General features: G+C 43.1%; 1 protein-coding gene across 2 annotated transcripts; it reads left to right on the forward strand.

Moving 5' to 3' along the window:
• Nucleotides 1-764: 764 nt before the first annotated feature.
• On the forward strand, nucleotides 765-27,939 carry fhip2b (FHF complex subunit HOOK interacting protein 2B). 2 transcript variants are annotated; one of them, XM_083784360.1, is made up of 19 exons: nucleotides 765-939; nucleotides 2,169-2,247; nucleotides 4,631-4,716; nucleotides 4,843-4,896; nucleotides 8,031-8,117; nucleotides 10,068-10,172; nucleotides 11,561-11,680; nucleotides 13,426-13,611; nucleotides 14,321-14,520; nucleotides 15,386-15,503; nucleotides 16,229-16,305; nucleotides 16,706-16,982; nucleotides 18,454-18,608; nucleotides 19,983-20,102; nucleotides 21,726-21,816; nucleotides 22,203-22,361; nucleotides 23,263-23,403; nucleotides 24,319-24,422; nucleotides 25,499-27,939. In XM_083784360.1, exons 1-19 carry the CDS (start codon nucleotides 889-891, stop codon nucleotides 25,599-25,601), a joined length of 2,313 nt encoding a protein of 770 aa, XP_083640486.1. In that variant the 5' UTR covers nucleotides 765-888; the 3' UTR covers nucleotides 25,602-27,939. The 2 variants fall into 2 exon arrangements, with proteins under 2 accessions (XP_083640486.1, XP_083640487.1); XM_083784361.1 differs by lacking the exon at nucleotides 4,843-4,896.
• The last annotated feature ends 22 nt before the right edge of the window (nucleotides 27,940-27,961 follow it).

Genomic DNA, 27,961 nt, shown 5'->3' on the forward strand with positions numbered 1-27,961 from the left:
CTCTCTCTCTCTCTCTCTCATTAGAGTCACTACCCCTCTCACTGTTTCTGGCGCCCCCTACTGCTATTATTAAGTCACATACTCATGCTCACACAGACAGACACACACACACACAAACAAACAAACACACAGACACACACACAAACAAACAAACAGGTACGAGGACATTGCAAGCTGGTTGTAGGAGTGGTTGCACCACTCAAAAAGTGTGGGCACCCCTGATTTACAGTATGACTCTCTCCGAGCCCTGGGCCCCCCAGTTGCTTCCCATTTCACATCATCACACACAGTCTGTTGTCACTTGACTTGCCAGGATGCTGTACTGCCCAAGTAAGAAATGTGAGTACTAAAAACCGGTTCTGGAGATGGTTCCGGATCCTGTTCCTCTGGTTCCAGATCCCTGCAGCCCTAGCTGTCCTGCAGACTCCCTGTGGTGTGGTGCACTGGGCCGACCTCACTACCTCCCAGTTGAAAATGATTCAAGTTTACCCACAAAGTTTCAAAATGTTCCCAAACGTGCCTAATATAAGCATCATTATAGAATACATTCATACCAACAACCTTAGTTCGGCTATTTTCGAATATCTGAAGTGCGTAAGTATTATTGGTTAAGTCGTAGTAGTTTTTGATGCATATGAACTTTGAAAAAAAGAGAGCCATCTGACTGTCTCCAGGACACCCAACCAGCCAATCGCAGTGCCGCCGTCCCTCCGGGCTATGGGATTAGAGAAAGTATCAGCTGAGCTGCCTGGGTCTGGTGTTTGGTTCCGTGTGCCAGTTTCTGTGGTGTAAACAAACATGTCGGAGTTGCGTGAGGCAGATTGTTATGATAATAATGATCATGATTTAATAACCACATAGTTGCTGTTGTTTTGAAGTGTACTGGACATGGACATGCTCAACAAACTGAGCACATTGTTCCAGCAGGCGTTAGAGACGGTGAGTGACACGTCGACATGTTTTTGTTCTGTTCTGTTCTGTTCTGTTCTTGTTTGTTGTGTTGAAGAGTTGTAAAAGGAGTCAACTAGACGGGTTGAGTTGTTGCTTTGCGTTGCTAATAATGTGTCGCTCTTTGAGTCGGCAATCAAGCGACACACCGACCTAGTATAAACAATGTAAATAATCCCATTTCACTGTTAACATGTCTGCATACATTTACAAAGACACAGTAGCGAGTAATACATAATCATCAAACTGTAAGGTTAGTTAACTTGTACAACTGTACAATATACATGCAAGGTTACACAATATGGGGACTATAGATATGATCATCACGGAAGGGAATTCCACACAAACGACAACTGGAGATAAAGTGTTTAGTTAGAGTAGACTTGAGTAAAGGTCGACAATACAATGTATGGTTGGTTATGGATAACTTATGCTTACTGTGGTGTTGAGAATGAGATCAGATAACTACAGTTAAGATAGGAGATATAGTTTAGTTACAGTCGACTTATTCAGTTCACGTGGAAACCCCGAGGCATTTATCACTGCATTCCTAGACCCCCCCAGCCCCATCTCTCTCTCTCTCTCTCTCTCTCTCTCTCTCTCTCTCTCTCTCTCTCTCTCTCCAATTCAATTCAATTTAAATTGGGGGCTTTTTTGCCATGATTAAATATGCTTTTACGTTGCCTGGAGCCCAAACTGGAACAACAGTCAAAACAAAAGTAATCTATGTACAATCACAATGGAATAAAGGAATGTGTAAAACAGAGCAGTGTGACATTGCAACTTTGACAAACTATCTTACAAAACCACAGGATTGGTGCTTTTGCTGTAAGAATTAGATCACTTAGTGCAGAGTAGACAGTGCAGGCATACACATCTGATTATATTAAGGTTGTATATTCCATTGGATATCCTTCTCCTGTTGTCACAATGGCTCACACATCTTGCTGCTGTGTTTGCACATTCTCTCTCTCTCTCTCTCTCTCTCTCTCTCTCTCTCTCTCTCTCTCTCTCTCTCTATACCACCCATCCTTGCTGCTGGCATTATAGGATGTTAAGTTGTCAATTGAATGGAATGTTGAATGTAAAAATACATACTGCAGCAAAATGAAGTGTGTGTGTGTGTGTGTGTGTGTGTGTGTGTGTGTGTGTGTGTGTGTGTGTGTGTGTGTGTGTGTGTGTGTGTGTGTGTGTGTGTGTGTGTGTGTGTGTGTGTTCAGAGGGAGCCCTCAGTCGACTTGCTGCAATCATTTGTTGAACACTGGAAAGGAATCACCAGCTACTACCTTCAGAATAATGGTGAGACGTCTGTCTGTCTGAAGACTTACCTCTTCAGACTCCACTGTAGCACTTGATCTAGCCACCAACCATGCAGTCTTACTTTAACCCATTTTGACCTGAGATCAGATCTAAAATGTCTTCTACATCCTGACAGTTTTCTGAAAAAGCTATGTTTCTATTAGCCGCAATTTGCAACTCTAGATTTTTTTACAATCTGTTGAATCTAGAGTTGCAATACCCTCCATCCACTTCCTATTCATGATTTTCGGTTTCTGATCTGCTGGTCTTAAATGACGTTAAACTCACCAACATTGCAGCTGTAGTCCAAGCTTGAATTATCCTCTTTCAATCTGCCGAGCTTGTTTTTCATAAAAATCCACCGTAGACATGTTATGAGTTACTTTCTGTCCAAAATATTCCAAGAGTGACATTTCCGAGCCGCCATTTGTATTTTTGCAACGTGCCGTAAAACAAGATGTGAGGGGGAGCGCTTGTTTAATAGAATCTTACCTGCGCAGGTAAGACACCCAAAGAAGAGGCAGACACAGTGCGACGCCCCATCACACACAGCCTTCTATTAAACAAGCGCTCCCCCTCACATCTTGTTTTACGGCACGTTGCAAAAATACAAATGGCGGCTCGGAAATGTCACTCTTGGAATATTTTGGACAGAAAGTAACTCATAACATGTCTACGGTGGATTTTTATGAAAAACAAGCTCGGCAGATTGAAAGAGGATAATTCAAGCTTGGACTACAGCTGCAATGTTGGTGAGTTTAACGTCATTTAAGACCAGCAGATCAGAAACCGAAAATCATGAATAGGAAGTGGATGGAGGGTATTGCAACTCTAGATTCAACAGATTGTAAAAAAATCTAGAGTTGCAAATTGCGGCTATGTTTCTATGTCAGTGGTTCTTCGATTTTTCAAAAAATAGCAGACCTACAAGCTTTTAGATCTGCTATTTTTCAATAGCTAAAGCATAACATAATGCTAACACCAAAAGGGGTTCCCGCCCCAAAATGGGTTAAAGGATTAAATGTAATTTTGATAGCATGTTATTTAGACAGATGCCACTTATGCCAGGTTCATTTATCTATCTGGTATCCTAGCTCTGGTCCATAACCTTCTCCTGCTTCGATTCTGCCCTGCAGTATAAGGCTATGGAACGTTTTTGCTACTCACCAAAACAAAGGCGGGTTGTGTCATTAGAAAGCCTACTTTCCTTAGTGGACGCACTCTGAGCCCCCCACCACACGTATAAACGGTACTTTTTGGGCAAAAGGGGATTTTGTTTCCACCGGGGAAAAAATACTTTTAGTTACTCCAATGCGCCCTCTACCGATATTGCCCAGAGAACTGCCTCATAGAGGATATTTTTGGCCAAAATGTACCGTTTATACGTGTGGTGGGGGGCTCAGAGTGCGTCCACTAAGGAAAGTAGGCTTTCTAATGACACAACCCGCCTTTGTTTTGGTGAGTAGCAAAAACTTTATTTTAATTTACGCTAAAGAGGAGAGGCTGGTCTGATTTCGATTTGAGATTTAGCCTTATACTGCAGGGCAGAATCGAAGCATGTGGAAGGTTATGGACCAGAGCTACTGGTATCCAATAGTTTTTTTTATAGATCCCCAATGTACAGTTATTCTTTTGCATTGGTGTTATAAAGTGATGCAATGGTTTCTTGGTTTACCTGTGACCCTATAGTTTCCTGAGGCGCACTGCCGCTCTGCATTCTATGTACTGTGTAAAGTGTGTATTGTGTTTACCTTGCTTAGGGGCGACTCACACGGTCACAACAGATTGATGTAAACAAGTTGTGTGTGTCATGGCCGCCCCAATGCATTTCCAATGGAAGTCACATGGTTTGACACACCATTTTTGTTTGATGCTGTTGTTGTACGGCTTTCGGCTGTGCACGTTTCGACTGCCCCCCCCTCCCCCTCATAGAACACGTTTCTTTCTCTTCAAACCATGTGACTCCCATTGGAAATGAATTGCGAGCTTGCAACAGTCAACAAGTCTCATGCGTCAGCTATACAACATTCTGTTGTGACAGTGTGAGTGCAGCCTTAGGGCCGATTCATACTCCTATTTTAGAGCTGAATAAAAGTCGGTTGGGCGCTGTAGAGCCTACAATGTGAATGACGGCGTTCGCAAACGACGATCGAATGAATACAAAACAAACTTAAACTACATTGTAAATTGTCTGTATGTCTGTCTGTCTGTGTTCGTCAGTCTCTGTCCAAATTTGCACAACAAAGTATAATACAGGGTTTAAGTTGCCAATGTGTGTGTGTGTGTGTGTGTGTGTGTGTGTGTGTGTGTGTGTGTGTGTGTGTGTGTGTGTGTGTGTGTGTGTGTGTGTGTGTGTGTGTGTGTGCGTGCGCGTGTACTGTAGATGACTCTCAGCCAGCCAAACAGACAGACATTCCATGGCGTCTCAGACAGATGTTGGACATACTTGTGTATGAGGAGAAACAACAGGTACACACACACACACACACACACACACACACACTGTATTTCTATTTTTATTACACTGTATTACTGTACTTTCTTTGAATGCTATTCATATATTTTTTATTGCCATTTGTAACCCTAACTCTAAAGCTGAATATAGCCGATCTACAAGCTCACACTGGCACGCAGCTAAGTATAAATCAGGTATAACTCCAACCTTGACCCTAAACCTAAGCTGTAAATGTCTAATCCTCCTAACCCCAACCTGAATCCTTCCCTATAATTGTAAGCCTGACTCCCCAAATATATGTTTTGTAACCATAAACCCATGATTAAACCAACCATTTGTCTTGTGAGGACCAGGAAAGTGGTTCTCACAATGTCTAGTCCTCAAATTCTACTATACTTGTGAGGCCAAATTGGTCCTCACAAGTTTAGTGATACAACTACACGTGCATGCACACAAACACACACATTTAAGCGGCATGGGGAAATTGTGCGAGTGGCAATAAAAACGGAGACAGAAAACACCCTGTGTTAGACGGCCCTCCGCTATCCAGTCGCCATAGATTTATTCTTACCTCCCGTTGTTGTCAATCGACTTTAAAGTGGAGTGGCTATTGTTAACTGCTCAAACAACATCCAGTCCGTCTGTAAAAAGTGGTCCGTGTTTATAAATCGACTCGGGCGCTATAATGTAATGGATTAAATAACCCCGGGCAATTAAGATGTTAACGTAAGAAAAAGCCTAGTCCAGAATGATCCTTTTAACATGCAGTGGTGAAGTGCCTGCCCACCACACGGAGTCTACAGACCAACACAATTGGCTCGTGTTCCGGGGAGAAAGGGTGACATTTTGTCCCTGCACCTCCTGCTAACGGGCTAACGGGCGGTACCTGTCATCAGGGTGCGAGTGTTGATTGGGAGGAGTGGTGACGAACGCCCTGTGGGGGCTCGTCACTGGCAGGTGAGCCAATATTGGTACACACCATAGAGCAGGGGTGCCCACACTTTTTTGACTTGAAGTCTACTTTTAAAATTGCCAGCTCAAGGTGATCTACCAACCAAAAAAATATTATCCCATTGCTTAAAATACTAAAAATAAATAACATTAAGGCATTAGGACTGTTTCGAAATCAATTCTATTTATTTACCTTTTCAGTTACCCCACATTGCAAAGAAGAGATTTTTTGTTAAAGTTACTCTTTGTAATAACATATTGCTGATAAAATGTTACAAATATTAAAAGTATCACACATAAAAAGCATACACAATCACATGAAGGAATAATGCACCACTCAACTCAACCAGAGCAGAACTCCCACCACAGGACTCTGGCAATCAATTAATACAGTTGCAACCACTATATTAATGGCAAGTATTTCATACAGCTTAAATTAAAAAAATCTGAACTATCCCTTTAATCAGATGACTGCTTGCAGCCTTGCACTGAATGGAGTCCGTCAGCGCTGCGTAATCCGGACAGTCATTGCTGACAGCTAGTCTTAAACAGGCCTCCAAATGATCGTCCCTCAACGTGGAACGATATTTGGACTTAATTCTTCATGTGGGAAAACGCTGATTCACATAAATATGTGGAGCCAAATAACGCTGTTAATCGAGGCTGCACAAGTCCTGATGTTTGGATACCTTTCCTCCACGAGTAAGTTCCAAAACTCTCCATCGCGGGCACGCAACTTTAACTGTATGTCAGCCTGCAGTGCCATGATCTCATTCGCCAACGCAGAAGAGTTCATGTTAAAAAGTGTTGCTATTTTGAGGCAATGGAATCAACATCAGCTTCTGAATGGGAAGCACATGAATGTAGCGATGGGCTCGAGTAAGGCAAACGCAGTTGGGCTTGGAATGTGACATCGTGAAAAAATAATCTTCTTCCCACTCTACATGGAAGTGATATGTTTTAGGCTTCTTTGCCGCGCGCATCTTGCTATATGAACAATGATGGATAGATATCCTTTTAATTAGTTTGTTTAACAACAGAACAGACCCGACGTTCCCCACACTTGAAAACAAGGCACTGCATTGTGGGGGGTTTTAAAGCCGCCGCCTGCCCGAGGCGAGGATTGTTTTGTTTCTTTTTCATGGCAGGGCCAAGCGGTCTACCTGCGCAGTGCTTGCGATCGACTGGTCGACCGCGATCGACGTAATGGGCACCCCTGCCATAGAGTATTAAAAGGATAGAGACTGAACTGGCGCGAAGCTCCGCCCCTCCGCTATTCATGTCAGTGGAAGTTGCTCAGTGGCGTTTTGAAGCCGCCGGAGGGACCATCTATTTCCGCCTTTTTGGGCGCACTTCCGCATTTGACCTCCAAAATTTGGAGGTCAAATGCGGAAGTGCAACCGAGCGCTCAATGTTAAAGCCCAGCTGCACGGGGTTTCCTCGTCATGAATCCACGGGTCCGCCTGCAGTCCTTCCTCTTACCACTAGGGCCCAGCGCTTCAACATTGGAGTGCTTAGCTGGCCCCTTGGGTACACACAACCTACAGAAACCTTGTGTGTGGGCCCGAGGGAGGAATTCATATTGGTGAGAAATGAAGGAAATTTACCAGAAGAAAAAAAACATTAAACATTAAGATATATATTTATCCTCATAATATAGTTAGTTGGCGAATTTGCCAATGACACACATTTATTTTTTTAACTCCCTTAATATGATACCTCACTGACATCTTCAGTTAATCCAATACATAAAACATTTGACGTCTCATCCCCTATAATGAAGGGCTCCATTTTTGTCTCAGACTTTACCTGCAGCGCGGCCCGCAATTCAGCCACTGCCCGAAAAGTACCAATATAGGAGCTTTCTCTGTCCCTAAATGGTATTTTCGTCCCACGTCACCCGCTATCATTTTTGCAGACAGCGGTATTTGCGCCTAGAGGTGTGGTCATGGGCGTGTTGGCACGCTTTCCCCTAAATTGCTATTTTGGTCACATACATTTGGGAAGTCGATAGTGGAGTTTAAAAGCACCCGTAAGCCGTGCCAAATTAGTTCGGTAGAGCGGCGATGTCTGCAGGCACAGAGTAGGCTGCCTCATCTCTCCTTATCCTCATATCTCTTTGTCATTTTCCTATAATCGGCAGAAGTCGAGTTCCTGCCACTTCCTTGTGTCCATTCATTGTGTTTATATAATTGTATAGTCAAAGAAGTTATTTGTGCGCGATTCCATTTCCATTTGCTCTTTCAGTTCATGATCACCCCATAGCAGCAAATGGGGTTTATTGACCGAACCTTCCTTTTCGCTTCATACCGTTCCGTATAGACGGCCATGCACAATCTATATACTATAATCTATATATATTTTGATTGCTGTACAGGAGGCAGTGGAGGAGACCGGTGTCTGTATGGAATATCTGGTACAACACAAACTGCTGGAGACCCTGTGCACACTGGGGAAGGCTCAGGTAACACACACACACACACACACACACACATGTTAGGTCATGTCTACGCTCTCAAGACGGATGTGTTGCTCCCACAATTTTCAACTGGTTGTCAGGCAGAAACCTTAACCGTATCTCCATATTTCAACTCTGTCTGTCTGTGGGTTGTAAAGTATTAACCCATTTTGGTGTTTTAAAGGATTATGTATTATGAAAAATAGCAGATCTACAAGCTCATAGCGCGGCACCGAGTGCCGCGCTATATTACATATAATTTTTGGGGTCCTTGACATGAAATATTGAGAACCACTGAAAAAAATTAAAAGGCAATGTTTTTTTATTTCGACGTCAGGCCTACATTTAAAGAAGAGCTTGTGACTGCATTGGATCCAATGAACACAGGCTATTTATCTTTTATCCTGGAAAAACAGAGTTTTATACACCTGACACAGCGACAAAACCCTTCCTCCTAACAATCTGGTGTGTGTCAGTGGAACTTGTAGATCTTTATTTCAGAGTGCAACACCCGGGCGCAAACAAACATAAAATGCCTTGACCTACAGGAGTATTTTTTATTTATTTATCATTCTATCTTTGTGGCTTTCACAGTAAACGATTGATCGCCGACTAGGGATCACACACTGCGTGTGAGTTAAGAGTTAACCCATTTTGGGTGGGAACCCCTTTTGGTGTAGCGTAGCGCGCCACCGAGTGGTCTGCTATTTTATTTATTTATCGAAGAACGACTGACATAGAAGCATAGCTTTTTCAGAAAACTGTCAGGATGTAGAAGACATTTTTAGAATCTGATCTCAGGTCAAAATGGGTTAACCAAGATGTGATCCAGACCCGGGCCTATACAGTACATACATAGGCTACGTTTGTTTTTTATTTAAATAAATTTTGGCAGGATCCCCCGACACAGGATGCTCCTCCCTCTCTCCCTCTCTCCCTCTCTCCCTCTCTCCCTCTCTCCCTCTCTCTCTCTCCCTCTCCCTCTCCCTCTCCCTCTCCCTCTCCCTCTCCCTCTCCCTCTCCCTCTCCCTCTCCCTCTCCCTCTCCCTCTCGCTCTTTCTCTCTCTCTCTCTCTCTCTCTCTCTCTCTCTCTCTCTCTCTCTCTCTCTCTCTCTCTCTCTCTCTCTCTCTCTCTCTCTCTCTCTCTTCTCTCTGCGCACGCACACAGATTACACAGGGCAAATCATTTAATGAAAATCAAGATTTTCAGGCCTGACGTCAAAGTAAAAAAAAAAAAAATCTAAATCATGGCAATTTTCTGAAAGATTTGAGGCACATTTTAACGATTTTTCAAAAGTAGCAGACCTACAAGTTCATAGCGCGCCACTCGGTGACGCGCTATGAGCTTGTAGATCTGCTATTTTTCAATAGCTAAATTATAACATAATGTATGTAACTGCCAAAAGGGGTTCCCTCTCAAAATGGGTTAAATCATTCTCTGTCTCTCTGAGTCTCTCTCTGTGTGTGTGTGTGTGTGTGTGTGTGTGTGTGTGCGCGCGTGTGTGTCACACGTCCTACATACAATCCCGTTCATACTGTATATGATGTCCAGTCGGCGAGAGAGTAAAATATAAAATCTGCTAGATATTCAGAAACCCTCGAGAAGGCATCGGTGAGCACTTTTATCGCCGCTAGATCTTCTCACAGAACCTTTGACACACAGCGAGCTAAAACCTTGGCGTTAAAAGTCCGATCTGACGGAACATCCGTCGGATGTATTTCCAAATGGATACGATCTTTTTCGACCAATCGCAACACTCATTCACGGAGAATGTAAACCGATTTGTAAAGTGTGGTACATCCGCCAAAATCCCGGTATGCTTCCGCTTGTAGGTCATGCCCAGCTTGCACAATGTCTAACCATATTATGTCATACTGTATATATGACTGTACTGATTTTGTCCTCTCCTCTCCTCTCCTCTCCTCTCCTCTCCTCTCCTCTCCTCTCCTCTCCAGTATCCTCCAGGTATGAATCAGCAGGTTCTCCTGTTCTTCTCCAGGCTGTTGGCTCAGATCCAGAAACCTCTGCTTCACCTCATTAACATACATAGACCTGTCCAGGTACACACACGCACACACGCACACACACACACACACACACACACACACGTCATGCACACATACGCACGCATGCACTTGCTAGCATTTTAGACTGGCGATTTTATGAATACCATGTTACTTTTCATTTAGTTTATCCTAAACCTAAAGCCAAAAGTGTGACGCGATGTGAGCTTGTCACTCAAGTGTAGATCAGATGTTTTTGGTGTGCAACACCCGCGCACGAGTGAGCATAACTAAGGTCTGTGACTGAGAAGCTAGAGCGGCCTGTCTTGGAATCCGAAGGTTTCGGGTTCGATCCCTGGCTCCTCCTGGCTATACTGCACGTGCCATCGAAGTGTCCTTGAGCAAGACACTGAACCAAAGAAATGCTCCTCATGAGCAGGTTGGTGCCTAGCATTGTTTCCTCCGCCATCGGTGTGTGAATGTGAAATACATTTTAACCAATTCTGACCTGAGATCAGATTCATACGAGGTTTCCACTGGACACACACTGGTCTGATTAACCCATTCTGACCTGAGATCAGATTCTAAAAATGTCAGTCGTTCTTCGATTTTTTCAAAAATAGCAGACCTACAAGCTCGTAAGCTTGTAGATCTGCTATTTTTCAATAGCTAAAGCATAACATGATGCTAACACCAAAATGGGTTCCCGTTCAGAATGGGTTAAAGTGCTTTGGAGAAAAGTGTTACCTGTGTGTGTATATAAATGCTTCTAAAACGCTTAGTCCCAATACTTGATTCTGATTGGCTGGTTACCGTCACGTGACCGTTGTAAATTTCACCGATAACACCACACCTTCAATCACTTTCACAGCTGATTCCGCAGCTCTGTAGATGTACTGGGGAAGGGGAGCGCTTGATTGCTTTTACAAACCCATGCCGTGCGGGCTTCTGTAAGCACCGCCCGGCTCATATGACTGTGAATGTGTGGCTCCAGGCGGCCCGTAAAGACATCAAGCGCTATTCTCCCGTCACAACTTGCCGTGACGGGAGCAAAACAACGAAGTGATGTGGCTCGCTCTGGTGGCGCAAAGCGTAGCTACTTTTGTGAATTTAATAGTTTTATTAGGTTAATATTGCTATATGTTTGTAACCGTTTTTAGAAACCAGGTATTTACCGGGTATTTTACAATGGCTACGCCTCCCAGCCATTGTAAAATACCCGGTAACCTGAGACCACTCGTGGCCATTTTGTGATTGTGATTACAATGATGACAAAATAATTGCAATTAGACGATTATGTAATAATTGTGACAACCCTACACACACACACACACACACACACACACACACACACACACACACACACATGCACACGCACACGCACACGCACACACAGACACAGTGGTGGGTCTTCCTGACCAACCACATTGTGGTTGTATTTGTAGAAGCTGATTGGCCTGTGTGGGCTACCTGCCTCCAAGCATGAGAAGGAGGAAGCTCAGTTCCTATTGGTGGTCTGCTCCCGGGTCAAACAAGACCCTTACGTCCTCAAATACATCCTAAAGGTAACGGCAGTGGTGGGAAAATTAAATGGACAGGTATCGGTCAAAAGGGAGACATCGAAGAGGAAGGATGGATGGATGGGGAATTTCAGAACAGGTTCTGACATATATCCATATACTAATATTGATCAGGGATCTACATAGTATATGGGCTTAATTGCGACAGCACGTCGCATTTACTATGATTTACTATCGTCCCTGATGATGTCATAGTGATGTCACGAGATCCGGGCACAATATATGGAGGCTTTCCCCGTGTATGGGGTTTTTGAGTGACTGACGGACAAAAAAAACCTGCACAATTCCATAGTTAACTGTGACCTTCGGTCGCAATTAAATAAAAAATGTTGTCCAATCTGTATGGTAGAGTGTGTTAATACAATATAACTTATTCAATCTGTATGGTAGAGTGTGTTAATACAATATAACTTATTCAATCTGTATGGTAGAGTGTGTTAATACAATATAACTTATTCAATCTGTATGGTAGAGTACTATGTTGATACAATGTTACTTATACAAACGATACAATTTGGTCCCCTTGTTCTTATCTAGACATTTACATCCTGTGTCTAGGTTGGACACGACCAGTGTTAATCCATTCAGGTCTATTAGTCTTAAGCCCAAACCACACCAAATGGTCGTGTCGGGACAAAACTTATTTTTTTTAAGGTAGACCACACCAATGCAACTCAATGAGTTGCATTGGTGTGGTCTCTATGTGATCCGCGGCAAAAAATGTGATATTTTGGGATGTTCCTGGCCGTTTTTAAGCTTAATCTGACTAAGTTATGACAAAGCTAATGTTAGTTTAGCAATCCGGACGGCCAAGCTATAAGCTAGGGGTCAAATTAGCTTCCTTTGTTTACCTCGTTTGACAGGAAGTGATTTAGCCAGATTTAACACTTTTGTCAAAATCAGAATAATGGAACGTTCCTGCCATCAGGTGGAACTTCTGGGTATTACTTTGAAATCGAAAGTAAAACTTGATGTATTGTATTTAGATCGCTGAGCCCTCTTATTGCATTAAAATGACGAATTAAGAAATGGGGCATTGGCCAGCATTGGCCAGATTTGGCAACTTTTTGAATGGCAATCGAAAAATGTGAGATATGACCACAATGTCACGAAATGTCTCATTTTATAGCTCCAAGTCACTACTTTACAATGAAAAAATAATTATGATTATAGCTTGTTCCATCGTTTACTTATAAGCTTTTTAGTAGACCTTGGTTTCAGTGATAAGTCAAACCAAGGTGTACTAAAGTGCTTATAAGTAAACGAAGGAACATGCTAGGAACATTTTTTTTTTTTTCGCTGTAAACTAGAGATGTGCAGCTTTAAAATGAGATATTTCGTGACATTGTGGTCATATCGCACATTATTCTATTGTCATTCAAAAAGTCAGCCAAAGCTGGCCTAAGGCACAATAAGATGTTATTAAGGTTGGCAACTTGGCCATTAGAGGGTTAAGAAACATTTAGTCCCGACCCGACCCTTCGGTGTGGTTTGTGTTAATTTGACAGAAACGCACCATTTTGTTTTAGTCCTCTGACATTGTCTTAATCTAGTCTTTGTCTTAGTCTTTTGGTCTTTTGGTCAACAAAATGAACACTGGACACGACCTTTGCCAACCCTGTCTCTGGTTTTGACACAAATAAAAAAATATCCCCAGAGCAAGCGGGAAGGCTCTATTAGCTCAGTGGTAAACATTTTCACCCGCCTCTTGTACGGCATTTCTTTCTCAGATTCTAGATAGGTCGATGCCGGCAGACCAATCACACGGCGGCACGGAAGCCTCCAGCCAATCGGAAAACCCTGTCTCCCCCCCGTCCAGTCCTGCCCAATCAGATTGCTGCGTCTCCTCCAGCTGTGCCCCGCCCCCAGGCTGCTCCGGTCTCCTCCAAGCCTTGGTCCAACTCACTGGAAGCCAGGTGACTAGACTACAAAGTACTCCTAACTGATTGTATTTAACAATGTTAAACTCACCAACAATCGATGACCCCTGATGTCATGCATGCAGTTCAGAACTAGAGCGATTACCAACCAGAAGCATACTGTATTGGGGGCAGATATTTGGGTAGCGCTACCTACACGTTTAGTAATCGATGCTAAACATGTGGTCAAATTCATGCCAATTGCTATTATTGAAGGGGAGAAATAATGGACCAAAGTTTCTGAACTTTTTGTGAGGAGTTTATCATGTCATGATATGGCAGGTTTATGTAATGTTAATAATAATAATAATAAAACTTTATTTGTATAGCACCTTTCATGACATGAAATACAGCTCAAAGTGCTTTACAGAGCAATGGAGAAAATAAAGAAAATAAAAGCAAGGCATAAACATTAAAAAACAAGAGCAGTAATGCAATACAGTGAGGAGATGAATAACAAAAAAATAAAAGATCAATTAAAAGCAAGGGTGTAGAAGTGGGTCTTGAGCTGTGCTTTAAAAATTGTCTACAGAGGCTGCCTGTCGAAGGTACAGTGGGAGTTTTTTCCATGCCGTGGGCCCGTAGAAGCAAAAAGCTGCTTCCCCGTATTTTTTAGTTGCCATTTCTTTAGGCAAAGCGAGCATATGTCATGATGATACAGTATGTCATGTTGTGATTATTCCCGCGCTGTGTTCCGTTGTGTCAGAATGGTCGCGTGTGTCTGAAAGCCTATGAGAGCCTGTTGCTGCTGGCCAGCCTCCAGGCAGAGGGCTCAGGGGAGACGCTGGCTCATCGCACCCAGCTGACGGCTCTCCTGGCTGGGAGACTCTGTCGGCTCTACTCCCTGCTGCCGCTGGACACCCTGGATGTCCTCAACCTGCACAACTGGCCTCACGCACACTGGAGGTAACATGCACAGTGCACGCACACACACAACACTCGACACCGATGACTGAGTCGTCGTGACTCGACTTGAGCCCTCTCTCTCTTGATTTTGAGTCTTTTCGAGTCACTTGATACCTTCCAACAAACCTAGGACTGTGTTTGGGACTCACTCGAACAAAAAGTTTATAACTTGGACCTTACTTTGTACTTCCCACAAACCTGGGACTTGACTTGGGACTCGAGAAACTTGAGAATGTTGTTGCAAAACAGCAACTTTGTCCCACCTCTGCTACACACACACACACACACACACACAGTCACACGTAGTATTCTTCCGTTCCGGCGGACCTGTGACATTCTGACAGTGGTGAGGTGTCTCTCAGTTCTGTCCAGACCTGTGACATTCTGACAGTGGTGAGGTGTCTCTCAGTTCTGTTCAGACCTGTGACATTCTGACAGTGGTGAGGTGTCTCTCAGTTCTGTTCAGACCTGTGACATTCTGACAGTGGTGAGGTGTCTCTCAGTTCTGTTCAGACCTGTGACATTCTGACAGTGGTGAGGTGTCTCAGTTCTGTCCAGACCTGTGACATTCTGACAATGGTGAGGTGTCTCTCAGTTCTGTTCAGACCTGTGACATTCTGACAGTGGTGAGGTGTCTCTCAGTTCTGTCCAGACCTGTGACATTCTGACAGTGGTGAGGTGTCTCTCAGTTCTGTTCAGACCTGTGACATTCTACAATTTACAATTTAGGCATTTAGCAGACGCTCTTAATCCAGAGCGACTTACAATAAGCAAGAACAAAAGCATGGGAATACATCACAAAAAAGCATTTATCATAAAACATGCGTAAGCTAAGAAATTCTGACAGTGGTGAGGTGTCTCTCAGTTCCCAGTTCTCCCAGTCGTGTCCAGAAGAGTGTCTGGTGTTTCCTGGTAGTGATCACATGACCCGCTTCTTCTCCTGGTTGGACTTCCTGGATCATCTGATGAAGGAAGCTCCACAGGTACATGAACAATGCTAGTGTTACTACAGTATTACCGAAGTACCTAAAGTCCTGGTTTATCCCCTTGGTCACGGACGTTTTTCTCTATGGGGACTAACTTCACCCATTCTGGGCGGGAACCCCTTTTGGTGTTACCATTATGTTATGCTTTAGCTATTGGAAAATAGCAGATCTACAAGCTCATAGCGCGCCACCGAGTGGCGCGCTACGAGCTTGTAGGTCTGCTATTTTTTTTAAATCGAACGACTGACATAGAAACATGGCTTTTTCAGAAAACTGTCAGGGTGTAGAAGACATTTTTAGAATCTGGTCTCAGGTCAGAATGGTTTAAAACGTCTCATATAAGCATTGTGGTCCAAACATAAACCGTCTCGTTTACGATAGTCAGTCACTCGTATTTAGTAGTCTTTAGTTACCGGTAGTCTGTTTCTGGCGAAAGGTTTACTAATTTGGCAGCAGTAACATTAGCGTTTCCTCCAACGTGAGTTGTTTCTTCATATCCATATAAGTGAAACCGCCGGGATCATTTGTTTGTAACACAGTTCTTATTTGACACAATTAAATATAAAATGTCAGAATGGGGGGGGGGACGTGACCCAGGTAGGATGTCTAAATTACGTCATACTTCGGTGCTCTATACACTGTACCACCAGCACTGACTGTGTGTGCGTGTGTGTGTGTGTGTGTGTGTGTGTGTGTGTGTGTGTGTGTGTGTGTGTGCGCAGGTGTTAGCGGTGAAGCTAGCCGAGGCGATCCATCAGTATTGGCTTGCAGGTGTCCTCGCGTCTCATCTGACTCACATGTAAGAAATGAAGGCGGTGATGAATAACCTCGAGCCATGTCTGTGTCAGGTCACATACTGTATCATTTCATGCATAATGGGGGGGGCCCAGGCCCACTGAGGCTTTCTTTTTTTGTTTGTGGCTTTCGCCCTTTGTTTTATATTTTTTTATGTAGTAGTAGGCTGACAGGAAATGTTCACTGGAACAACATATTTTCAGATGGGGGTTGGCGGCCAAATACAGATCATTCTGGGGGTCCTTGACATTAAAAAAGGTTGAGCACCACTGACAGGGTTTTTGAGAAAACTATCAGGATTTAGAAGACATTTTGTAGAATCGGCCTCAGGTCTAAGTGTGTGTGTGTGTGTGTGTGTGTGTGTGTGTGGTGTGTGGTGTGTGTGTGTGCGCGTGCGGTTCCAGGTGTGAGCAGCGCGTGCTGGTCAGCACCGTGCTGTTGCGTTGCGTCCTCCGCCAGGTCCAGTCCCCCGTCTTACTGGACCAGCTGGTCCTGTTCCTGCTGGGAGCGCCGCGCGCGCAGCCGGAGGAGCCCGGCACGTCGCACGACGCGCACGCCCTCCTCCTGCGCCGGGGAACGTCGCACGCCGCGCAGCCAAAGGAAGCCGCCGGCGGCGACGTGCTCAACACACACTGCCTCCGATACCACCTCGTACAGAACTGTGACCACATCTCCGATGAGGTACGTCCGTGCTTGCGCGCAACGTGATCAATGGCGGCGATTGACTCGTTCAAAGCGCGGGGAAGCGTTGCGTCGCTTTAGAATATAGATTGTTTGGCTATTTAAACCATTCTGACCTGAGATCAGATTCATACGAGGTTTCCACTGGACACACACTGGTCTGATTAACCCATTCTGACCTGAGATCAGATTCTAAAAATGTCAGTCGTTCTTCGATTTTTCAAAAAATAGCAGACCTACAAGCTCGTAGCGCGCCACTCGGTGGCGCGCTATGAGCTTGTAGATCTGCTATTTTTCAATAGCTAAAGCATAACATGATGCTAACACCAAAACGGGTTCCCGTTCAGAATGGGTTAAAAAATGGCAGATGTGCAATTGAACATCTGCTGTTTTTTTTTTATGATTTGTACTTTATTTATTTTCTTCCATATGTATAAAACATTGACAAGAGACAACCATAGAAATACACAAAACAATACAATACAACAATACAATACTACAGATGCAGGTGCAGATGGGGCCTTCCAGTCCTTGACCACCAGCCTCCTACCTGACATGATGGCCGTTTGTATCCATTCAGCTAAAGGAGGAGCAACGTGCCTCAATGTGGCAGGATCCCCCAGAATGAACAGACTGGCTGAAAAAGGAATGTGTAGGCCCGCTATTCTCTCCAGTCTTTCATGTATAGCGGTCCAATATTCCTGAATTTTGGAACAGCCCCAAAGCATGTGTACAAGTGTACCGTCTCTATCCTGACACCTCCAGCATTCAGGACCATCAGTCAAGCCGACCCTAAACAGTCTCGATGGTGTCAACATTTGTTCGAAAATGTATTACTACAAGATGCCTTCTAAAGCAGCAGTTCTCACACTTCCTAAAATCGGCTGATTTTAGAAGGCAAGAATCGGTGATTAATAACTTTGAGCCATGTCACACTAGCACTATCGCATTATGCATAACCGAATATCATATATGACTCCTTCCATTCCTGCACATTTATATTCACTCATATCTGCTACTGAGTAATATCTGTTATACCTGCACGGCCCCACTTGCACAAGAGACATGAGGCGCTCTGCCTTATTTGCATGTTTTGGTTTGAACAAGAAACAAGAAGTTGACGTTGTTCTGTCTGTCTGTCTGTCTGTCTGTCTGTCTGTTAATGTTACATCGTATTTGAGTTCATATTAGAGTTACGTTGATGTTCTTCACGACATGATGTGAATGATTGCGGGTCGCTGTGTCCACCAGGAATCTTGACAGCTAAGGCTAAAACAGATTTAGCATTGTGGGATATGCTGGATGTGGCTTTTTACTGCTTGCTGCCGTGAGACTGCACAAAAAAACGACAAAAGTTTAAATATTTGAAAAATACTAGCCTACACTGACACCTGCTGGACACACTGCCTCGAGTTATATGTGTTTAACACATCTATCTGTTACTGACTGTGTCCTGTCTGTCTGTCTGTAGATCAGCATGGTGACTCTGGGTGTGTTTGAGGAGCTGCTACTGAAGCCTCACAGGGACATTCTGATGAACCTGCTTCTGAGGAACCTGGAGCAGCGCAGGTACATCACAGCGCCCCCTGCTGCAGCCGAGGAGAGCCACTCTGCCGACGACAATGAGTGAGTTTAAAGGACAACTTTAGTTTTTTTCAAACAAGGTTCATGTTTTATGTTGTTATTAGAGAAAGTAAAAGATGAGTGTTAAATATTTTTCATTTGCTGCTTTCTTTTTTTTTAGGGATTTTAGCTGTTTTTGACAGGGGGGGCGGGGGCACTATTTACTATAGTCCTACTAGACCTACTAGACTAGATCTGGCCACAAAATATGACAGGATCTACTGAATGTGAAGGTAGTCTACTGGGGGTGAAGCCACACTGTGTGTCATGGGCTCAATATGTCAGTTTCACACATTCAGTAGATCCAATGATCTTTTGTTGTCAAATATAATTTCTTGGGGTCTAGTAGGACTATAGTAAATAATAATAAAATAAATCGCTATAAAAAAATGTAAATAAAGACGTATTTAGCCAGATGTTAGAATGCCAGGTTGAAAGTGGTTAAAGGTATATTCAGTGATTTCACTTAATTCAAATATCACTTATTTTTTTGTTTTGTTGTGATAATCCTCCCTACTATAGAGTGTGCTGACCATATAAGGAGTTCCTCCCTGTCCCCAGTTAACCCCTGGGGGTCAAAAAGCCTTAGGTTTCGTTTTTGACTCTCTATCCTGATTGGACGAAAGGCTGGGTCCCACAGCCAAAAACGAAACCTAAGGTTTTTTGAGTGAAATCACTGAATATGCCTTTAAAAACACTTATATATATTTTTTCTTTATATATGATTGGACCACGGGCGTTGCGAGTCAGGGATGGTGACTCACAGGCTTATAATAGTTTTGGATTTTTCTTTTCTAACTCTGTTTTAAAAAAGAAAATTAGAGTAGATTTATTTTTTATTTTTTGAGTTGAAGGACCCTCAAATATCAAGCATCTTTAGTCAGCTGTTGCAGTTTGCAGGTTCATTCAAATGTTAAATCCCCCCAAGTCAACCATACCAACTATGACAAAAGATCAATATTAATATTGTATTTTAAAACAAAATGCTTGACCGCCAGAGACGCTTGGTTGTCAATAATTGTGTCTGTTCATTCTGGCTAGTCTATGTTATGGCGCCCCCTACTGTTCTGACGAGCTCTACATACAACTCTGTCTTTCACAAATAATTGCAAATGATCCAAAACATACAATACAACCTACCGTATATGCTAACGAATCCTACATTATGAGAACACATTGTAGTGCAGTTGTTTGTTTGTAGTATATTCTATGTTCAGTGATCATTAACCCATTTAGACCTGACGTCGAAATAAAAAAAAGATTATTCTAAATCATCATGACAATTTTCTGAAAAACCTCATGTTTCTGTATTTCCCGCCTCTCTCTCTCTCTCTCTCTCTCTCTCTCTCTCTCTCTCTCTCTCTCTCTCTCTCTCAGGCTCTCTAGTTTCCTAGATGAAGATCCATTCTTCTCGGACGACTCTTTCCTCCCTGCTCCTCCTGAAGGTCAAACCCAGCAGGCTGAAGGTCACACCCAGGCCGCCGACATCGTCAACAGGTGCGTGGCCCCTGAACTGGCTCGTCTGTACAACCACTTTTTATTTTTTAAACGTCTACTCTACCCCCCCCCCCCCACACACACACACACACACACACACAAAAGAAAAGAAAAAACTATTGTAACGTCACACGTTGTGAGCTTGTAGATCAACTATTCTTGGCTATAAATGTTCCTATGTTCCTAAGCCCTATGCTTGAACACTGTGGTTGGCTGACGGCAAGGAGGATGTTCAGACGTGTGCTCAAATAAACTGAAAGTCCAAACTTGTCCATTGAGTTCACAAACAAAGATATTTATTAGCTGATCTGTCACCTCAGCATACAATAAATACTTACATAAATAAACTGTTCAGGATACATGACTACAGCTCAAAGAAACACAGTTGAAAAACATTGTGCCTCTGCCAATCAGCAACACCTGCTGCTTGATTGGGGCCCATTAAATACCCAAGCAACCTGGGTCTAGCCCACGCCCTGTGGTGACATCATCAAATGAGCACTACAATACTACTAGACATCATATGGCTCTTACAATAAGCATGTATGGAGTTAGTGGCCATTGACGTTATTTGCGTGTTAAATCAACAAATCCCTCGTGGCCAATGACGTTATCTGCGTAGTAGACGTACTGCCCTGTCAGTACGTCTAATAATGGATTTTTTTTTTTTTTTTTTTTATGTAATCTACCAAAAACCGTCCGAAACCCGCGCCGTCTCTATGTGATCCGCGGCAAAAAATGTGATATTTTGGGATGTTCCTGGCCGTTTTTAAGCTTAATTTGACTAAGTTATGAAAAAGCTAATGTTAGCTTAGCAATCCGGACAGCCAAGCTATGTGCTAGGGGTCAAATTAGCCTCCTTTGTTTACCTCGTTTGACAGGAAGTGATTTAGCCAGATTTAACACTTTTGCCAAAATCAGAATAATGGAACGTTCCCGCCATCTGGTGGCACTTCTGGGTATTAATTTGAAATTGAAAGTAAAACGTCATGTATTTTATTTAGATCGCTGATCCCTCTTATTGCATTAAAATGACGAATTAAGAAATGGGGCATTGGCCAGATTTGGCGACTTTTTGAATGGCAATCGAAAAATGTGAGATATGACCACAATGTCACGAAATGTCTCATTTTATAGCTCCAAGTCACTACTTTACAATGAAAAAATAATTATGATTATAGCTTGTTCCATCGTTTACTTATAAGCTTTTTAGTAGACCTTGGTTTCAGTGATAAGTCAAACCAAGGTGTACTAAAATGCTTATAAGTAAACGATGGAACATGCTAGGAACATTATTATTTTTTCGGTGTAAACTAGAGACGTGCAGCTTTAAAATGAGATATTTCGTGACATTGTGGTCATATCGCACATTATTCTATTGTCATTCAAAAAGTTGCCAGATCTGGCCCAATGCACAAAAAGATGTTATTAAATCTAGCAATAAGTGGGTTAATTACTCTTACTTCTAACTAAGTGACAATCAGAGCTCAATCTTTAACCTAATTGTGTGTGTGTGTGTGTGTGTGTGTGTGTGTGTGTGTGTGTGTGTGTGTGTGTGTGTGTGTGTGTGTGTGTGTGTGTGTGTGTGTGTGTGTGTGTGTGTGTGTGTGTGTGTGTGCACAGCTTCCTCTGTCTGGTTCCTGTGGAGGTGAAGTCGGCGTGTTTGGTTCAGGGAGCAGCTTATGACACATACATACATGACGCACATAGAATGGTAACTGTCTGTCTGTCTGTCTACATTTACTCTACTGTAAGTACTGTACTTAAAACTCATTGACTGCCAGATTTATTTCGCCATGTTCTTCCCTTGCCAGGCTTGTTCGTCATATCTTACCTTTTCAAGACAGTCGTTTGTTTTTTAATTGCTCCCCTGGTCGATCGTTAAAAAATCCATTTGGGGATATCGTTCTGGAGTTAACGTCGGGAAAATAAATAGATGGGAAAACTGATCGGCATGGGATTTTTTGCGATCTAGATCCGGTTTTCCAGTGGGAGACTCTCTGGTGTTTTTTTAGACGAGACGGTGCCGTTCTCTGACACACGGATATATTCATCAACGAAACAGAAACCGGTGGTTAAATGTCATCCTCCTGCCATCAGTTCCAGGAATGTTCGACCGTGTCAGAGTCGTGGGCGTGGCAGAAGAGCCTACCTCTCTCCTCCTCGTCCTCCTCCTCTTCCTCAGGCGAGGACACGTCCTTCTATGAAGGACACTTCCTCAAGGTGCTGCTAGACCGTCTGGCACGCCTCCTCCAGCAGGTATGGGACGCCTCGTCTGTCTGTGCTGCTTTCTTCGTGCAAACGCCCCCCCCTTTATTTCCGTTTCAATCTGCTGAAGCAGTTTCTACCTTGTAATTATTGCTAGCTTGATCTTTTGTCTATCTCCATTGAGCAGATCTACAAGCTTGTAGCGCGGCCACAGAGTGCCGCGCTATACGAGCTTGTAGGCCTGCTATTTTTGAAAAATTGTGAAAATGTTGCTCAAATCTTTGAATATATATATATTCTTTCAGAGATTGTAGAATCTGGTGTCGGGTCTAAATGGGTTAACCCATTTTGGGGCGGGAACCCCTTTTGGTGTTAGCGTTGTGTCATGCTTTAGCTATTGAAAAATAGCAGATCTACAAGCTCGTAGCGCGCCACCGAGTGGCGTGCTACGAGCTTGTAGGTCTGCTGTTTTTGAAAAATCGAAGAACGACTGACACGGAAACATATAGCTTTTTCAGAAAACTGTCAGGATGTATAGAAGACATTTTTTTAATCTGATCTCGGGTCAAAATGGGTTGAGGTAGCTCGAGTTTCCACCGCACCGGTGTCGGCTCTTGTTCCGTTGATGGGCAGTGGGTACACGGTCGCGTCGCGTCGGGTCGGACGTTGCGGTGAAGCGCCAAAGGCCAAGCTCGGTCGTCTATGCTGTCGGATAGCAGCGGGCTTGTTTTTTTTTAAACACATAGGCTATTTTCAGCACAATAGTAGCCGTCTGTCACTGTCAGCCAAAGTTTTTGTCCACACCTTCCAGCCGACTGTTCTCCCGACTGCCAAGTGCCAAGTCTGTAGTAATCTGTTGGAGTCTGTTTGGTGGAGAGCTACCCTTTTCACAAACATTTGCTTGTATCCATATGAGTGATTGGCAAATAAACCCTCTCCTCTCCTCTCTCAGCCATATGAGTTGAATCTCCAGTTGACCTCATTGTTGTCCAGACTGGCATCGTTCAACCATCCTGTCCTCCATGAGTATCTGTTGGACCCGTACATCACCCTGACGCCTGGGGCCAGGACCCTGTTCTCTGTCCTTATCAGGGTAACACAGACACACACACACACATCAACATTTTTGGAAGGCGATTTTAGTTTTGCGCTTTTGTGCCATTTCAAGCTAAAGCCATCAGCTATTTTTCGGTGCATTACAAATAAGTACAATCAGACAAATTCTTCTAACTCTAATCCCTAAACCTATCCTCTCTAATCCTTTCCAGAAGTTGTTTTCCCCCATTTTGTTAGTATGTTATTTAGCATACCCAATACTAATAGAATCCTTTGGAAAATCTATTTTTTTATCAATTATTTTGGTTTTTAACCATAATTATACTTTCATTGCAAACAGACCACTAGGGGGCGAGCCCAACTCGTTTGCGATGGTTTTTGAAAACCTTATAACCATACCTAACATCAAAAACGTGTCACCAAGTGCACGATCTTGTTGATTTTGGACAAATTGAATCTTGAATCTTCTTTTCCTGATCGTCAATCTACCTCTAAATGTATTTATTGTTTTAAAGGAGCATTCAGTGATTCGGGTGATTTGGAAAACCCCCCCGGTCCGCCCCGCTAACAAGATGTGCACATGCACGCACTACAGTGCGTGCATGTGGCAGGCCAACAGCACACACGCACACACGCACACACACACAAGGCCCGCCCCCGCTCTATCATGATTGGCAGAAGGCCCCCTCTCTATCCTGATTGGATGAAGGCTGGGCCACCTAGCCTAAAGCGAAACCTACAGGGTTTTTTTTTATCCCTGGGGGTTAACTGGGAACAGGGAGGAACTCCTTATATGGTCATCACACTCTATAGTAGGGAGGATTATCACAACAAAACGAAAAAATAAGTGATATTTGATTTAAGTGAAATCATCTGGTGGAGGCGGAGCGGGTCTTTAACTGTGTGTGTGTGTGTGTGTGTGTGTGTGCGTGTGTGTGTGTGCACGTGTCAGGTGATAGGGGAGTTGATGGACAGGGTGCAGCGCGTGTCTAATCTGACAGACAGACTGGCTAACGTCAGGAAACAGCTGATGGGTCTGGAGAGCAACCACACTGGGTAAGAGACCAGTTCACTGCACTGTTCTTATACCGACCGATCACACCACAGGTTGTCTCAAGAAGACACACTTACATACTGTAGATGGATACGATGACCATGCAGACGTACCGTGGTCGTTTGCTCTCATGTTTTTGTCACTTACGCTTGTTTTCTCTTGACCAACAATGTTAAAACGTGACTTAGAATTAGATAGCATACTAATTATCATTAGACCAACGCTAGGTTCATTGTTTACCTGGTGGTCCGAATAGTTTCAATGTAGGCTACAGATATTTTCGCTATATTGTTTAGACTGACGTGCTAGTATAGGTTTGTGGTTTACCTGTGGTCCTAGTTTACTGAGCACTATACTTACGACGGTGTTTTCGCTGCATTTGATTAATTAGTCTACCGTGCTTATTGAAACTCGCACGGGACAAGAGCATCTTGTACATACAGTATAGAGCAGGGACCCGACATTGTCTTCTTTTTTTTTTGCGACAGTGGCGTATTGTGGCGTGTGAAAACAATTATGAATGATTACATCCTAAGATGAGTGTTAAAACACAATCAGTGCCGGAAGTGCATCAATATAGAAGCTCCGGGGTGCCAGAGTTGTCTGATCGCTTTTACTCTGAAAGCCATGAACCGGAAACACTTTCCTAAAAAAGTTGACTTTACAAAGAGACCTCACATCCCCGATCATCTTAATAAAAAAAATTACGCTCCAAAAAACGTTCATATTTTGCGGGAGAGACGGATGAGGAGCAGAAATGAAGCGCCAGCATATCGATCCATTCATCACCACGGAGAGCGCCTTGGATTAGGAGATACGAGACATTCTTTCCGCCGCGCTAACATGGGAGTCAATGACAAGCTAATAATTGCACTGAGCGTTAGCATACAGAAAGCGAAAAGCGAAATGCCAAAAAAGAAAAAAAAAGAAAAAAAATCTGAATATTCTTATCTCGCCCCGCGTCGCTGGGACGTCGCTAGGACGTCCACAGACGTCGTAGGCACTAATATTTCGTGATCCTTATGACGGCCTCAGGCGTCGTATGAACTGAAACGGTTAACAGTGTGTTGTTTTGTAGGGAGGAGTTTGACACCCTGCTGAAGGGAGTGATTGTACTGGAGGAGTTCTGTAAGGAACTGGCTGCTATCGCCTTCGTCAAGATCCCTGCAGACCAGGACTGATTGCACCTGGACTATTAAATCACCTGGACTATTACAACACCTGGGCTAATACCGCTGGTTTTCAACGTCTGCTTCGTAGCTCTTTGAGAGTGTACAAATGTAACCTGAAATGGCCCCTCCGTAAGGGTCCAAACCTTTTAAACAAAGTGGAGTGGTCTTCATCAAGAAGGACGTGAGACGGATAAGAGTTGCTGGTTTATGGATATTAATCCGTTCTGACCTGAGATCAGATTCTAAAAATGTCTTCGACATCCTGACAGATTTCTGAAAAAGCTATGTTTCTATGTCAGTCGTTCTTTGATTTTTCAAAAATAGCAGACCTACAAGCTCGTAGCGCACCACTCGGTGGCGCGCTATAAGCTTGTAGAAAAAATGGGATAAATATACCTGGTCTACTCTGAACAATAGAGAACCCGAGGTCTGACATCACTGCCACTAGAGGGCGCTATCCCCCTAGGCCACAGCGTTATTTATTTTTCCATTCGAAAATTCCATAGGTTCGTCTTGCGTCATATTTATAAGAACTGTGTTTCAAATATAAACAAATCAGCCCTGCAATTTTACTCATATGGATATGAATAATCAATTGACGGGATTTTTAATCAAAAAACATATATATTCCGTGACCCGGGAGTGACGTCAGGAGGATCTTTGGTACTCTGTGACAAACTACGGTAATTCTTTTAGACCCATATATCACATCAGTAGAATCCTGCTTCAACTACTAGGTTTACGCGGTTGAGTTTATGACATCCTGTGATGACGTCATTGTACAATGAAAATGCAGTAATACCCCCTTCATACCGCCCTCTTGATCTGTGATGCTTTGTGTGCGTGATTGCATGTTTTGGTTTTATATTGTCATAAATGGATAATCCATAAGAAAACAAGAAGATTAATCCCAGGATGGACATCGTGTGATGTGAGGCAGAATGTGTCGTCATCACCAGACAGCAAAGGTGCATTGTTTGTATTATTATTATTATTATTATATTCATGATTATTTATTAAGACATTGTGACCATGTCTGTCTCTCTTCCCTCAGTAACCAACATGGGATTGGTGTTTTAAGGTGCATTATTTCCTCAATTTGTATTTTACCGTACCTTTTAGTATTTTAAATAGTGTTTAACCATTTAAACCCTATATACTTATTTGACCGGCATCCACAAGTCCACAGTTTGACGTGAAATATGTTTGGCATTTGTTTTTCACCTGCTTAATTTTAATTTATTTTTTTATGTTGCAGTAACTGAACATTTGAGTCACTTAATACTGAATGAGGCTTGTGCAGTTAGTAAGTCATGGACTTTGGAAGTTTGTCAATCTATTCTTTTATGGGTTGTTTACTGCTAGATTTCAAATCACTTAACTTAACTGCAAAAAATGCAACTTTGACAAAAACACAACGGCACAATGAAACAGGTTATACCCTCTGAATCGGATTAAGAAGATGGCGGAATTATTTCTCGAAACAAACTCCCATCATGCTGTGCCTCTACTGTACATTGAAAGTCAAGTTAATTTATCTTCAAGTAGATTTTCATACCACAGAAGTTTTCAGTGATCTTCACAAACGGTGTTGGAAATCGAAAATATAACTTGGTCCCTTTTTAAATCGGTGTTTCCCAGACATTTCCTGTGCCTCCAAATTCATCTGTATTTGGGCACGGACCCCGTTCTGGCTGCAGCCCATACAAGATTTGTGTCGTTTGTCACAGTGTTTTCCTTGTAGATCAGCTATTTTCAAATGGCTAATGTAAGTAGGGTTAAAGTGGTTAAAGTGATTTAGATGCTGCATTAACATATTTTACTTGCGGGGGGGGGGGGGGGGGGGGGGATGGCATGACCAGACTGATATCACTGCATAGAGATATTAGTCTGGAATCTCTGTGTGGAACCACCATTTCCAGGAGGTGGATTATTTATTTGTTTCTTTTTCCCAATGTCAGATTAGTCTGGTTTCCACTTTCCAGGCTACCCGTGGGAGCCCCCTCAAGGACCCCCCCCCCCACAGTGCTTCAAAGGCCATTAAGGCGAAACCTGAAAAATCCGAAATCGCGCCCGGTGTGTGGAGACCTTTACTCTGAATTAGTTTTTATTACAGGAAGTTTCCACATACTGACCTTTTTAAAGATGTTAAACCAAAAGTTCTTTACGGGTGGCAACATGTGATTGATTGCTATTCTAATAATGGCAAGGTTTATGAAATAAACCTTTATAAAGGTTTTATAAAATGAAAGACACTTGAAAAAAAGATGATTGTGTTTCGGTCTCTGTTTTATAAAGATGTTTTTCCACTGTATAGATAATGTGCTGCCTTGGTCTTATTCATGACTCTTATCTTGTCATCACGGTCT

The sequence above is a fragment of the Protomyctophum parallelum genome (genome assembly GCF_964188405.1).
Source record: "Protomyctophum parallelum genome assembly, chromosome: 15".
In the NCBI taxonomy this organism is placed as follows: domain Eukaryota; kingdom Metazoa; phylum Chordata; class Actinopteri; order Myctophiformes; family Myctophidae; genus Protomyctophum; species Protomyctophum parallelum.

What these genes read in the sequence shown, in the direction of transcription:
- fhip2b (XM_083784360.1), top strand. Translation starts at nt 889, where the DNA reads ATGGACATGCTCAACAAACTGAGCACATTGTTCCAGCAGGCGTTAGAG. An exon ending in TCCAGCAGGCGTTAGAGACG is followed by an intron (nt 940 to 2,168) that starts GTGAGTGACACG and finishes GTGTGTGTTCAG; the next exon opens with AGGGAGCCCTCAGTCGACTT. An exon ending in TGTATGAGGAGAAACAACAG is followed by an intron (nt 4,717 to 4,842) that starts GTACACACACAC and finishes CTAACTCTAAAG; the next exon opens with CTGAATATAGCCGATCTACA.